Source organism: Phoenix dactylifera, chromosome 10 (assembly GCF_009389715.1).
Source record: "Phoenix dactylifera cultivar Barhee BC4 chromosome 10, palm_55x_up_171113_PBpolish2nd_filt_p, whole genome shotgun sequence".
In the NCBI taxonomy this organism is placed as follows: Eukaryota; Viridiplantae; Streptophyta; class Magnoliopsida; order Arecales; family Arecaceae; genus Phoenix; species Phoenix dactylifera.
In genome coordinates this window covers 2688096-2703765 of record NC_052401.1, presented here as the reverse complement: position 1 = coordinate 2703765, position 15670 = coordinate 2688096, and the positions used below count along the sequence as shown (strand labels likewise).

Here is a 15670-nt window from a genome sequence, read left to right as displayed (position 1 = left end):
CGCAAAATTTAAAAGATTTAGAACCTACATTAAATTGGATCTCGCCGCCAAGGCGGACTACCCGACCGTGAAACGGATTTAAGACGGCGGAGGGAAAGATCACGTGATATCAGAAACGTGGCAAGCCCTGATGGATTGCTCGGAGAGGGCGCCAAGTCACGTCGTTGATTAGACTAACCGTAGGCAGTAGCTGTTCACGTGTCGGTGCTCGATTGGCCTTAGTTAAATCGTTCCCCACACCGCCTCCAAATGGCCCATGGTTTGATAACCGTGAGGCGCCGGGCCCCACCACGTGTGGGATGGCAGAAGGCGGGGGCGCGTGGTGGCCGTCTGATGGATGGACCCATGGCAGGATCCGTGGACCGGGGGTGACGGGATCCGCGTATGGACGACTGCGGCCGGATGCAGGTCAGGCTTTTGTTCCCATGCCGTTGCGGGTCCCTGTTCCCCGTTTTTTTTTTCTTTTTTAAGACAAGCGGACCCTAATCACACCTTAATCTCCTGTTCCCTCTATAAATACACCTCTAATCACGCTAATCATGGTATTGGTCATCATTGGCGCGACTCGCTAACGTGCGCCTGACGAACTTTTTTTTTTTTTTTTTTGCCGGTACGAGACGCAAGCTCCAACTAATTTTAATTTTACGAACCACATCGGGATCTGATGAGCCAGTCCGTTCTCGTACGGGATCAGAGTTGATGGGAATTTAAGCGACCCTCGCCGTTGGATCAGAGGTAATCTCTGCGCATCAGACCGCTGGGAAGGGCGGATGGCGCCGTGCTGCCTTGGATACCGGCCACGTCATCATCTATTAATCCAAGAGCCATCCGTCTCGGATATAAATGAGAGTAAGTTCTACGGCGCGCCGAGGATAGTGGGGATGCGGGGCCCACTCCGGTAAGCGGTGAGGACACTGTGACGTCACCGGCGGTTTCTGAGTGCTGCTTTCGGATTTGGGAATGGTGTCGGCTATTTTAGTACCGAGTTTAAGTTCCCGACTATTATCACCAGGAAAACGATATAAGTTACGAATAAATTATAAATTCGGATTTTTTTTATTTATTTATCGCAGATAAATCCGGAATTTTTAGCCGGACGAAAAAGCGCGGCTGTGGGACCCATGCGGCAGAGCGGACGCACGCGCTCTCCAGCCCTCAACCTTTTCGCTTATCTCTAACTCATTAATTAATTAAATACTTTTTTAACCTCGTGTCTAATGTAGGACGGATGCTAGATATCCTCTTAGTCGTGTCTTAGACACAAGGAAAGCTTCAATTGCATACCTGCTTACGTAAAAGGGGATAAAAAAGTGATCTTGAAATGCTGGGGAAGTTATCTCATTTTTAGTTGCCTAGTACACAATGTGAAGAAACTTATGCATAATTTGATCATACTTGGTAGTGTTTTACATGCAGGATAGGAAGATAAATGAAGTGGTAGGAAAAAAAAATCAAGCTTTTTTTTTTTTTTTTGCAAACAGGAATTATTGTTAAATAGCCAGCAAAAAGAACCTCAAGCTAAATTGCATAAGCTTTCAATATTTTAAGAGAATTGCTCTGATGCATGGAATGCCGTATCGGCCCGTACCGACCGGTACGTACCGGTCCGGCCGTGGGCCGGTACGTACCGGTCCGGCCGTGGACCGGTACCGGAACGGTATTTCCCGGTTTTTTATCCGAACCGGCCGGTTCGGGTGCGTACCGGTCGGTTCGGGCCCGTACCGGCCGGTTCGGGCCCGTACCGGCCGGTTCGGAGCCCGTACCGGCCTCGTACCGGTGCGCACCGGTACGATTTTTTTTTTTTTTTTTAGAACCACAGCGCCGCGCGCTGTGGTTTTTGAAACCACCCCGTACCGACCGGTACGGGACCGGTACCAGCTGGTACGTACCGGACCGGACCGGTACCGTACCGGTCCGGCCGGCCACCGGTACGCCGACCGGTACCGGTACGGCGGACCTTGCTCTGATGTCTAGTTTGATAAAAAGATGGACTGATCGTGATATCCGAAGGATGGCAGGGATCGAGACTTCTTTAGGGCTACTCATGACAAACACAGCAGCCAGCTGGATAGCTTCATTATGCAAGAAGATGTTTTTTTATTCTCTTCGCTAGTTTTTTTTTTTTGATTTTATTGGTTGTACTCGCACATGGTATGAGAAGTCGGTGCAAAAAATAAACAAAGCTGGCCTGATTGCATGGGCATTTAGTTCTGGGCATAATGGGTTGGACTCTTATGTCCAGGGCTTGGCGTTGGCGTCTATCTAGTTGTATGGATTCTAAATGGAACTATAAACTAATAAAAGTGTAAATGGAGCTAATGTTGCAAAAGTAGAGCCACATCCTGTAGGTAGCTGTCTGATATTAAGGGGCAAGAGGTTGATGCTTCTCTGTGGACCATGCTGGTGGGATCTATTTATTTATTTATTTATGATTTGATTGAAAGAGACGGAAAAAGGCATAAATTTTACGATTAAAGGAGTTGAGAACTGAGTTTTAATATATTTTTTAAGTTTTAAAGGAGGTGTGGAATCCCTGTCCTGATGGCAAATCTTAGTGGTTGGCGGTGTCAAGATTCGCAGGAGATAGGGTGGTGGTCTCTGGGGACCACCTGAGGTTTTGGTCGGCTGCAATTCGTGCTTGCCTTAACGTTGTGGTTATTATTATTTGAGCCGAAAGCCAACTTGGATAGTGGATTGGGTCAGAGGACAGGCTCGGCCCACTTGGTGGACGTGATCGATTGCAGCTGGGAGCCAGATTAGTTCCGTCTATTTTTAATTTATCCGTCACGGGAATTACTATCCAGACTTTAGTACGAAAATTTTCAACCCTCAAGCATCAGCAGAATAATGGTAAATGCTGGCCAGCTGGTTCATATGATCTGCACGATTACTACTACACTTTGCTGAAGTCATCGTTTTCAGAAAGTCTGTTTGCTATGCGAAAATGCTCGCATTTATTATATATTACAGTATATGATCTCTGAGCTTGTCTTGGATCAAGCCTCAAAGATCACTGCATTTTCTTTGATCAACTCAATGTAAACGTAGCATTTGGTCCTTAATTATAGAGCCAATCATAGCTGCTCGATTTATGTAGAGATGCTTTAAGAAGAGCGCTTGATGAATAGGGCTCACAAATATAGGCGGCTGTGATTGGCTGCATGCACGGTCATATGGTGCATACAATGTAGAATATAATTTTAGAGCTTCCAATCCTGCATGAGCAAGGGGATGGGGAAAAATGGATGGACAACTCTGGCTAACTGGGTATTAAGTTGTTATGCAATGTAGCTGGATCAAGACAGGCATCAAGAGTTCAGAAGTAGATAAATGTATAATAACAAAGGCTTCATGCTGGCCATGCCATGGCTGGATCAAAAGCCATGCATATTATATACGATATACATACGTAGGCTGGACGTTAGTGGACCATGTTTGGAGTATTTTTGATACGAAAGAAGAGTATAATTGGATTGTTGAAGTGTTGGTAATTGAATGGTCGATTATTGAAGTGTGATGAATGCAATTTCTGATATTGCCTCTTCTGCACACAATGCTACAAATTTGTAGCTTCACATCTTTCAAATGTCATTATTTTCATAACTCGGGATCTACTATAGTTCCCAGCATTCTTCACTGGTGGAAGGGGAGGCCTAGAAGAAACTGATGAGCTGCACATTTGGGGGCCACTCTTTAATATAAAGTCAAGATCTGAGTACAGATCTTCAGTACAATCTTTATTTTTTTGATGGAAAAGGAGGCAAAAGCCACCAGAATTTATTGATATAACGAAGCAAAAAAGAAAGCAGGTATGTGCAGGGATTAGGACATTTGGGAAGGAGTTACATAGAGTTCCAACATATTCAAGCCCTGCTCCTGAAGCTTCCTCTGCACCATTCAAGAAGAGAACCAAGTGCAGCTGATACTTCAAGTACAGTTGAAAACCATGATACTCAAGACAAAAACATCAGATACTTTACCTCCACCTGAGACTGAGATGGAAGCATACATCATGTACTAGTAATCTGAAATCTGTAGAAGGGAAGAAGTAACAGAGAGAATTAAGTACTTTGGTCTATCCAATACAGATTTTTAGCGCAATCAATGAGAGAATCTAGTTGGTCTATCCAAATTACATCTGAGGACTAAGGAGGAAATCCAACCCAAAATTAGACAAGGATATGACTTCATGCCATGTCATTGTTCCAACCCTCATTAGCAAACTTTATCACCAGCACTTTATAACATACTTTTTAAAAATTTTAAAAAAAGAAGTTGATAGAGTTATGAGATGTTTTCTGAGAGGTAAAATCTTTTATATGTAGATGAAAAGAAAGCTACAACTTTCTAACATATTTAGCCAGAGGAGCACAGTGTAAGTCACGCATGCCATTAGAACTGCACAGGTAGGGTTAAGTCGGATCTTTCTTTATGGAGCAGCAATACAGCATATAGGATAAAAGTTAAGAGTAAGTGTTTGTCCTACTGAGTCAGGCTAGAAGCCAGAAATTCTTCTGCCATCTTGTACTGAACGGGCACCCACCTAACTCCCTTGCTCTTTTTTCCTCACAGCCATCGCCAAGCTCTCGGCTTTATTGATATGCTGCTCCACAAAATCCTCACTGCTGCTCCTCAACATACTGCAGGTGCACAAAAAGTTTGTCAAATCATCATTACAAGAAATAGAAAGACCTTTCTCTGACTCCTCTCTGTCACACTACTTTAAGTTCATGACAAACCAAGAGAACAGGGATCCTCTAAAATCCTAAAGAAGCAAAGGGGAATAATATCATAAAACAGAAGAGTAGAGAAAAAAAATGTTGAGTTTAAAAAAAAAAAATTAGCAAGATAGATCAAAGTTGGTGGGTTGGGAAGAGATACGAATTGAATGCCCAATGGAGAAACAGTGACCTTGGTGGGTTAATGTCATCCTCAAATGCCTTATATTGCAACGAAGGTGGAGACTTTTTTTTTTTTTTTTGGTTGAAAACGGCGTTCATATAGATTTCACATGAGTACAACCTGCCAAATCAAAAGAAAAAAGATGATACAGAGAGTGAGGTATATATGTAACCCTGGTCCAAATTACTCCACCCGGATGCTGGGCCACAAAAGAGGCGACCCAGTCTACGTGGAGACTTTTTTCTAGTACTTACCAATGTAATATCTACCAACTTTTCCAACAAAAAAAGAAAAGAAATCCTCTGCCCACTTCAATGGAAGGGAGAGTTGAAATGAATGAAGGTTTTTATATCCATAACCTTTATATTCGATGTATGTAGGAGTTTTTTTTGATTGGAAAGGAGGTCTAGAATAAGCATTCGAATTTATTAAAATAAAAGAGAAAATATAAAACTCTTCTACTCAAAAATATAATCAAAGCCCAACTAGTCCAAGCATCAGCCAATAACCCATACCAAACAGGCTATATCAGCCCAACTATCCTGTCATGTAGGGTTGTACAAGCTCAAGTGATCAAAAGGAGAAAACTAGTGTGTTATACTAAGTAATCAAAAAGCAATTTTCTACTACAAGTCTTGGATTTTAAAATTTCATGAGAATATAAAAAATATATCTAGAATTTTTTCATATGAATAATGTTGATAATAATAATGAAACATCTAGGACCTTGTGAATTTTATTTTTGATTAGTTAAAGAACCCAATAATTTCTTAGTAGAAATAATAAACAAAAAATGAAAAAATAAGCACAGTACTGCATTCATCTATAGAGGATCACTTAGATAAAGCAATTCCAATTTATGTAAAAAATCTACGCAGCAAAAATTCTCACGCCCGGTGGGACTCGAACCCACAATCGCCTGATTAGAAGTCAGACGCCTTATCCATTAGGCCACGGGCGCCAAGTGGAGGCGAAAGCAAAGTATATCATAATGAAGGACACATCCCCCGCTCCCCGCGGCCAAAAAGATAAAAATATGGTAACTAGGAAACGCCAGAATTCATGGGTCTTCATATTTTCTTTGACACTAACTATTCGGTAAGAATCCGAAATTCAAGAAACATTCATAATCAAATGAGGAACAACAAAGAATTCCAATAAAAGCAATTGGAGTTGTGGGTGTGCTCATAAAACATGATAAATAACAAAGATTGTACGGATAGAAAGCTTTTCCTTCCGCATTGTTAGAATTTAGCTATTGGAATATGAGATGTCTTGGGTCACGAAGAAGATGGGAACATGTGAAATACTCCATTTTTAAGCAGATCCTCCTGATTTGCCTCAGAGCATGATGAATAGAGGAACCCTAGCCATTGATCCAATTGACAATATCATGGAATTATCTTCTATAACAACGGAGGACCTCATTCAAAATGGCTAGTCAGAAAGTATTTTTTTAATTTTTTTGTGTAAGTACTCAAGATCTTTTCGACGAATAAGTTGTGGAGCTAAACATTCATCCGAATCCTCACATCTTCAACTATAAATCACTCCTTCTGAATAAGATTTACCATCGATAGAGTCCACCATAATCTCAGCTTGTGGAACAAATGAGGTGTCCACCGGAATCGATGATGCAAGTAGCACTTTACCATCATGATCCCAAATCAGGAAACCTGCACCAGCCTTGTTTGAGCTAACAGTTCCATCAAAGTTAATACCAATTATTCTGTTTGATTTGAACAGGGATTAACAAAACTCTACGAAGAGTGGAGAACTGATGGCATGGGATTTTGGTGCATTGATCTATTTAACTTTGAACAGAATACAATATGAGCCCAATTGAGCTACCAAACCTACGGAACTGTTAACTGGAGCCTATCACTTGTTGAAGAACCATTTTGCCATCAATGTCTTATTTTTGGCAGCTTGCATTGGACCCTGTTGACTGATCTGATGATTAGTGAATATATGAGACCATGTATCTATCCCATGAGTTTTTGGGATAATATCATTCTGATCAACTGGCGAGGAAACTTATGACATGATTCAATTATAGGAGAAATGGATTAGAATTAATATTGCATGTCACTTAAAAGTTTCTGACATCACAATTTCTTATTTTTCCTTTGATTTTCTTGAACAAACTACAAAACAACGGTTTTATTAATACATATACACACAAATAGGGAACAAATTAGTACATGAAGCTACTTTGTTTGCGTGTCATGCCTTAATTAAAGTTCCTCATTTTTTTGTTTTCTTTTAGTCTTTTAGATAGCTTTATGAGGTACAACACGTTGGCTCTCATGCCTCATCCATGACAGCCTTAAAAGTTCAAGCCAAGTCACATGTATCATCACTAACAACATCATAGGAAAATTTTAGGAATCCTCGTACCTTCGTAGCCTCATGTTTCCCAGTTGAGTGCTGATTTAATAATAAGTTCGAAGAGGGTGGTGCGGTGCATCTCTAACCAGCTATTACCAAGACAACCTTGCAGGCAATGAGAATATTTTACCTCAAAAGCTTAATTCAATGATGGCTCTAAATATATCTCTAACTCACCAAGTCCTTTCAAGTCTTTAACTACAAACTTGTAATTTGATGGTTAAAAACAGAAATGATTCGGTCATGTAGAAACCTCACTAAAAAAGAGTTGCTTAACAAATGCTTCCCATTGCTCATCTTGCTAGTAGCTTTGTGGTTGTCAGTCCGAAATGGGATTTTCTCATATTTGATGATTTAGGAGTGTTGCTAACACTGCTCATTTGAAAATTTAGCATAATCTGCAGCTAAAACTCTAAGAAATATCTTCTGAAAATTTTTTTTCAGAATTTTCAGTCTCCTATTGGGCATTTTCTTGGGTTGCCAATTTGACTTCCAAGTGGATATTTGATGATTTTTTTTCTTTTCTTTTTTTCGTGTGTGGTAGAAAGAGGCTTGCGTGAAACAAACTGTGAAATGGATTGGCTTCGTCCAAATACCCCTAATACCTCAAATCCTGGTTTAAGAGGATGAACCAAACTTAGATTTCATCTTGTTGTTGCTATAGCACTTATATAAGCTTGACCTCTTGCAGCCATTTTCATTCGCTCAAGAAAGTGTAGAAGTGTATGCCTAGGTCCTTGTGTAGGTTCATTGTCATTTTATAAGGTTGCTACTTGCTACATTAGCTGACTTCAAATTGAAAACTAACTACCAATCATCTTTTCCACCTTTATCTGTCAAGTCGCCTTCTCGAGTCTATAGGTGCATGAACTTCATGACAAAAATATAGGTTCATGAACTTGACCTAGACTTGCGAGACAATCATAGGCCATAGAAATCGGCTTCGAATAGATTCTTCGACTCTTGTACATCGTCTTCCCTAATACTCTCTTCATTGTATCAACAAAGGACATAATCATTTACAAAATTAATCTCTCCATCAAACATGAATTGCAATCTCCTTCTATGACAGCGGCCACCATTCAGCATTGCTGATTTGCTGAGAGATTTAAGTATATGGTGTTCCAAGAGCAATACTCATTTTGTCTCATTTTGTCCAAATTATAAATGCTAACTCCAAGCTTCAACAATTGCAAGCATGGCTCTTCAGGGAATCCCTTTTAGATGGAAAAAAAAATGTCAAATTACTTAAGAATATAATTATGCTCGCAAAATAGGAATCTGTGGAGCCACATCTTCAACAACATAGAATGAGAGTCGCCAGACTGAATTTTGGGTTTGGAAAATTTTTCCCAACCGGAAGAATCCAATTCTACCAAGTCAACTTTAACTTTACAAGCTATCTAAGTTTGATGATTTCTTGTAAGCTATCTAATTACATGCAATTAAACACATACTAAATCTCCTATCAAATGCAAAAGTTCTTTATTAATCTGCCCAAATTTGCTCTAATGAAACTCTCTCAAATCTAGAGAGTTCACAAAGGTCTGGTATGGTCCCTACTCTATAATAAGTGCATAGGAGATTGGTAATGATGTCATATTCTCCTCCAAGTCATTGAAGCAATAGAGGAGGTGCTCAGAGATGGTGATCCAATAGAGTGGCTAAAGCTATGCTCATCCCGCCCCTCTATCACAAAGCGTGACAGATCAAACCAACAACAGCTAGAGAGACTTGCCAATTGGAAACGCTGGCATTGATATCTTGTTCAAATTAGAATGTCAGTCCCAACATCATCTACATCATAGACAACGAAAATAATATGAGGAAACACGGTCAATGCATTGGCGAGCCTTAGCCTAGTGGGTGGATGGTTTTAAGAATATTAGGTCTTAGAAAGTGAGGTTGGCAATTTTAGACTCGACCATATTCCTGCTACTGTAGAAAGGCTCGATGAATATGTCATGAGTGATTCCATGCAATGATTCATATATTCGTAGCTCTACTTATTAGATGCACATTTCATGTCGATGGCCTAACATATGCAATACTGATATTGTCTGACTATGTTAGTTATTGCAATGAATCATGATCCAAATTCAATCAAATTCAATCATAAATACTACGATCAGCTTGTAGTAGCCCAAACAAGCCCTTACTATAGTGAGCTCTAGTCTACATATGTTTTGATACTATTTGTAACAATTCAGCACCTCATTAAAAAAAAGCTAGCTGTAAGGTATTATTTAGATTTATTTGTTTTTTATAAGTACCTAAAATCTGTCCAGTACATAGTCGATGTAGAACTAAACATATATTCGTACAAATCCTCATACCTTTAGTAGATTCTGAAGTATAAATTCCAACAAGCAACTAGTTTGATCCACCACGATCAGATCTCTCATTCCGGTCCATCCAAATTTGTTGTCCATCTACCGCAAGAGGATCTTCAAAGCCTTTGCGGTCCGAGACGTATTACTTTCATGCATGTGAAGGAAATGCCAAAGTTGCATAACCGGGCAATGTTAAGTTACCTTACTAATGCACTACATTATAAATTATGTGTTGTAACAGAAAAAATAGCTCTAGCGTTGCGAGGATGCTCGTTGGTCCTCTGTTTTCCAGCGAAATCTCAAAAGACTTCCACTGTCTTCCCCCAGCATCCGGCTCTCCAAAGCTTTGCAAGTCTCCCCCCATCCTTGAAATGCCAAAGCTTTGCCATAAAAATAAAAGGGAGAAGGAAGTAGGATAGGAAAGATAGTGAAGCCTACAAGGAGAATTTTCGCACTAGACGTACATATGGATGGACGGATACAAAGCAAATCCATGTTCATATTCTATATGAGCACCTCCTCACAATTTCTCTATCAATAGGAAATTTTGAAAGAGTAAAAAGGCCATGAGAATTATATGTGAGAGCAGCGACTCTCACGCTTTTAAATTTTATCATGCGTTTGTGTGGGAACTCCTCCACTAGGCAGGGCCCCACTTGCAAGCCAACAAGGGAGCGCTCGCTGTAATATTTTTTTTATAAAAAACTGATATTTGGATATATAATATCTAAACAAATAATTTTTAAATATTTAATTAATTATAAAAAATAGTATATTCTAGAATGACTTATGTTGGATTGGGCATCTATTTTTCATAAAAATATCTATTATACTTTTGATAAAAGAGAAGTCTTCATCTCATTCCATAAGCTTAAGAATATTTTTTTAAAAAATTATTCTAATCTTTCAGTCGGTGGGACTTGACTTTTCTATATTCCATATGCATTTTTCTTTCTTATATAATATAAAAAACTTTTTAAAAAATATTTTAATAAAATATAAGATACTTTTTTATTTTTAGATCCACCATTTTTTTTTTATGTTCTACGAACTAAACTAATATCAAAAAAGGTAAAACACAAAAGAAGCTACAATATTCAACTCGACACTAGCCCAAAAGCAAGATTAGGATTCTCCCACTCCTTTTTTATCCTCTTAGAGAGAGTGTGTGAGAACTCGTGCGGGTGTGTGTTTAATTCCATATTAGTTATTCGTTGGGTAGATCTTGAATATTTATATATAATCAAAGAATCCAAATAATACTTTTGGCTAGCTATTTTGGATGAGATCCTGCATTGTTACAAATGATATCAGAGGAAATTTAGTTCATAACCTATGTGGATTAGAGAATACTATAGTATGGATTTATTGGCGCTGATTACAAGCCGAGCGTGATCTTTGTGGTTCGTCGTCCGCAATGAGGTAGGTTTTCCGTGGCTGGCTTCTGTTGTCCTTTTATTGCTACTAAACAAAGCCAACGGGAGATTCCCGATCATCCTTTCCCGTTCAAAAGAAACAACCATCATGGCCCCCCTCCCCAACTTCCTCCAACTTAAATTCCACCAACTGCACCCGATTGACGTCCATCTCCCCATCTCTCATCTTCATATCTTTTCTCCTTGCATCCATGAAGCCCTCCTCCACGTCTGTCGATGGCTTCTACTCCTCCCTGACCCGCGGCCTCGACGACCTCGACCGTTGCTTCGCCTCGAACAGCTTCATGTCCCTCCAATTCCTTCAGCAGGCCGTGTCGTTCCTCCGCTCCTTCCACTCCCAGCTCATCCACCTGGTCCGGAAGCTCCACCTGCCTGTCGGCGAGAAGTGGCTCGACGAGTACATGGACGAGAGCTCCCGCCTCTGGGAGGCCTGCCATGTCCTCAAGACGGGAATCTCCAACATGGAGAGTTACTGCTACTCCACCGGGGCCGACACCATTTTCTCGCTCGAGGATGGCTGCCGCCACCTCCATCCTCAGCTCACCAGACAGGTCCTACTCCCGACTGCAGTGAATCATTTATGCAATACTTGTCATTGTCAATCTTTTTCTATGGCAGGTAATGCGGGCGATATCAGTCTGCCGGCGAGAAGCTGTGAGACTGGAAGAGGAGAACAGAGTATTGGTGGAGACGAGGGCCGAGTCCCTCTCGCTTCCGCTCGATGAGAAAGTCCCAGTGGAATCCAAGCTCCATGGATTCGATGGATTCAGGGGAGCTCTCTATGCTATGAGGAGCGTCGGCTCTTTTCTCCTCATGCTCCTGCTTTGGGGATTGGTCTGCTGGTGGCAAGACCCGAGCTCCAACGGGCTGGCAGCCATCGAAGGTTCGCTTTTCTTCGGGTCGGGGTTCATGGTGTCGATGGCGAGATTGCAGCAGAGGGTGGTGGGGGAGATCGGGAGGATGGACCACCGGCCGGGAATTCTGATGTACGAGTTCCGGAGGGTGAGAGCCGGCTTGGAGGAGCTGGAGAGGAGCAGGGGGTGTGAAGCTGGAGGAGGAGGGCTCGGGGAGAGGGTGGAGAGCTTGAAGTTGTGGTTTGGGCTGTTGAGATCTGGAACTGAGAATATTACCGGGCAGCTGGACGACTTTTTCGATGAGGTTGTGGAAGGGAGAAAGAAGCTCCTGGACATATGCAGTCAGAGGTAAAAGGTAAGTAAAAGAGAATGGCAGCCATGGGTAATAGGTTCAGAGATGGGAGGGTAGGATAGTTTTTTGGTTTGTCTTTTTTGTTCTCTGTTTCCGTAGCTTTTGTTTTGCTTCCAGTTGCAGTTGAATGTACTATAAAGCAAAGAGAGCCATTGAGAGATACCAATGGCAATATATATATATATATATATATAATGAGTGAGAGAGAGTGAGAGAGAGAGGTGGTAAGTTTGTGACTTTCAAGTTTCATGAATAATGGTGCAGGCGAAACTATGAGGTAATTTTTTATCAAAAAATTAAAAAAAATTATAAAGTTATAAAAAAAATATAAAATATATAAATAAATTTATCATATTATGTAAATTTAAGTTTTTGGAATAAGTGGCGATTTTAACATGATATCAGAGCAGCAATTCTGAGTTTGAATTCTGACTCTGTACTCTTTAATCTTATTATTAAAATTTTACACCGTGATTTTAACACTAGCGACGGTTGACATAAGAATATATGATTTTTAAAAAAAGAGAAGTGTAACGTCCAAACAACCTCCCTGCTGTAAAAACTTTCAAGATGGGTCTTTTTTGTTCTCAACAAGACAAGCTCGAGGACACATTTGTCTAAATCTGGACAATTGGAGATAATAATGAAAAAAGGGGGGATTTTTATGCTCTCCATAGTGATGATGGTTCCTTCTTTTCTTCTTCCATTACTGATTCCACGGGCACAAGAACAAGGGAGTTGGCTGGAGATTCCTTCTTTATTTGTACTTATAAAAAAGTAAGGGGAAAAAGAAAGGAAGCATAGCTGTGATGGAAGCTTTTGTCAGATTCGGTTTAGTGTTCGACAGATGGAAGAAGGTAATGAAAGGCCCTCCTGAACGGCAGCCTGACATTATCCGTCTTAGTTCCTGTCCTTTCTTAATAACTAGACCTCAAATCTCATGCCTTTCATCTTTTCTCGGAACCTGATTCCTCTAATCCCCTTCATAAAAGTTTCAAAAACGAAAGGTATCTTCTCAAAAGCATGGTGCAAATGAGAAGATATCATCTCAAAAGCATGGTGCAAATGAGAAGTTTTTTAACTTTTCCTTAAACGCGCACTGGATTAAAGCATTTGGGAATTCTGCAAACACCTGTACCATCACTTCCACTTATAGATGATTGGGGGATCCACTTGCCTATGGGGTCCTCAACTGCTCAGACCCGGACCCCATACATGGCCATGCTTCCCATACATTGATATCAGCGAGTTGCTTATGAAGGTGCTAGAATCCAATCCCACCGTTAAGGTAATTCCATGAACAGTCTTTCCCATCTTCACATCCAGAAGCCCCTGTAGGACTTCAAAACATAGGGGATGGAAGCTTGAGGTCGGTGTTTGACATCAACTCGTAGAAATGGTCGATAGCCCTCATTCTAGAGTTTGTTTCAAGCATGGCAGCTGCTCATGGCATTCCATTGCAAGAGGTTTCTTTGTTGCAAGCCTTCGAAGTCATGGTGGGAATCAGAAGGGGAGCGACACGAGGCGTACATTGTAAGGATGACATTCAACATGAGTTCTTTAGACGAGGAGATGAACTCGTGGACCAGTTGGCCGACGTTGAGCTTGCCATCGTAGCTGCAACCTGGAGTAGGTAGCTGATGGCCTCAATATGGGGTGCCTAGTCGAAGATTTTGGATGAGGAGGAGTGAGAGCATCGTGAAGCCGTGAAGGCTTCCTTCGCTGCAGGGACTTGGCAGGAAGTGATCAAATTCGGTAGACCACTCTTGGGTATAAATAGGGATGCACCCTCTTTGCGTCCGTTTCAAACTGGGCCTAATTTGAAATCATATCTTCTCTGATTGACCCCACCTTTCTCTTGAGGATTGATCCCAGATGAGACGGAGAACTACCACTGCTGTCGCCTCCTCCCTCGAGTCCCTCCTCCAAGCTCTCGGCCATCACTTCTCTTCCCAGCTCCATCAGCACCTCCTCGCTCATGGCTTTGCACCAGTGCCGGCAACCTCCCCTCGGCTCGACACCTCTTTGCCACCCTCTCTTGCCCTCCATCTTTGCCAGGATCCCATCCTCGCCCTCTTGCACTTCGGCAACCAAGTTCGCCACCTAGCTGCCTATGTTGCCATAATCTCCTGGCCATTTTGGATTGGGTTGTGATGTGGAATGCTTTGTTGCCCATTTTGGATTGGGTCTTATGGCGCTGGAGTTCAATAGAGACGTGTGGTTGTGAGGCATCCGAAGTGATCAGATCATAGACGATATCATTCTTTTTTTCCTTTTTTTTTGGTAAAAAATAGGAGGGGAGGGGAGGGGCAGAACCCCACCCGCGTAGCAGCCCCCATTGGACCCCCCTTCCACCAGGAAATGTTCGATGCGGATTGCAAGTTTCCGCGTGCTCTCCCCAATCCGTAGGAAACCCCACTGGGCCATCCACATGTGAGTATGTCACCACCAGCGCTATCTCAGTACTGATGGAAGGAAAGCATATCCACACAGAGCCATCTGGGCGTGGGGCATGTGGTTCCATTATTTAATCGATACCCATGCATTTCGAACCGAGACAACTCGGATGGAGTCCAAGCCCCCTTACCGCCACGCTACCACTTTGGTGACCAAACAATACCATTCTTCGAGTGTATAATCTAAAACTGGATAAGCAGGTCCATAGGGGTTGTACCTTTATGCGATGGAAGGATTATCTTTTCGTTGTGCGAACCCACTGTTCAATCGTGCAATGGTCACTTCAGGATCTATGCAGGTGGATGAATGAAAGAGTTTTGAGTGCTTTGAGATCAATCATTCTTTCACGAGAAAGATGCAACCTGAAATGATCCATGCTTATGTAGCATGCACTATACTGGATCATCCACCCTCGTGCGGAATGCGCTAATGAACGTGTACTCAGGATCAGGGTGTAGAAGGATGGTCATCTAATGTTCTCGAGCATGGGTACATGGGAGGTGGTTTCATGGAAATTGGAGCCTACAGCATTGGATGGGTTGCGGAAGCAAGCGCTCAAGCTTATGGAATTGGTGAAGAGGCATGTTATAATGTTTACTAGTGCGCTTATGGCTTGTAGCCATTGCGGCCTGGTGGATGAGGGGCCCAAGCCCTTCGAGACCATGAGTCAGGAATATAATAATTGATAATTAAATATAAAATTACTAAAAAAATTTAATAAAATGGAAAGGAGCCAGCTTAAGTTGCGTCCGGCATGGTTAACACTTTTCTTTTTAAAAAAATTGGACGCAAGAATTTTATTTCTTTTTTTTCAGACTTCTGACAATAGAAAATATGTTTGGTTTGCTTTCTTTTTTCTATAATGAGGACCGGCAATGTGGCCGACGATGAGGGAGGGGGGATGGGGTTGGTGATGTGGTTGAGGATAAAGAAGAGTTTGATGTC

General features: G+C 41.6%; 1 protein-coding gene and 1 non-coding gene across 2 annotated transcripts; one reads left to right on the top strand and one right to left on the bottom strand.

Annotated features, from left to right (window-relative positions):
- Positions 1-5790: 5790 nt before the first annotated feature.
- On the bottom strand, positions 5791-5863 carry TRNAR-UCU. Its single transcript has one exon. It is a non-coding gene; the product is annotated as a tRNA-Arg (tRNA).
- A 5128-nt stretch (positions 5864-10991) lies between these two features.
- Positions 10992-12448, top strand: LOC103719952. Its single transcript, XM_008809441.4, has 2 exons — positions 10992-11613; positions 11681-12448. Exons 1-2 carry the CDS (start codon positions 11254-11256, stop codon positions 12266-12268), a joined length of 948 nt encoding a protein of 315 aa, XP_008807663.1. The 5' UTR covers positions 10992-11253; the 3' UTR covers positions 12269-12448.
- The last annotated feature ends 3222 nt before the right edge of the window (positions 12449-15670 follow it).

Excerpts from the sequence above, each read along its gene's own strand:
- LOC103719952 (XM_008809441.4), top strand. The coding sequence starts at position 11,254 with ATGAAGCCCTCCTCCACGTCTGTCGATGGCTTCTACTCCTCCCTGACC. Across the intron at positions 11,614-11,680 it reads ATCCTCAGCTCACCAGACAG|GTAATGCGGGCGATATCAGT; the intron begins GTCCTACTCCCG and ends TTTCTATGGCAG.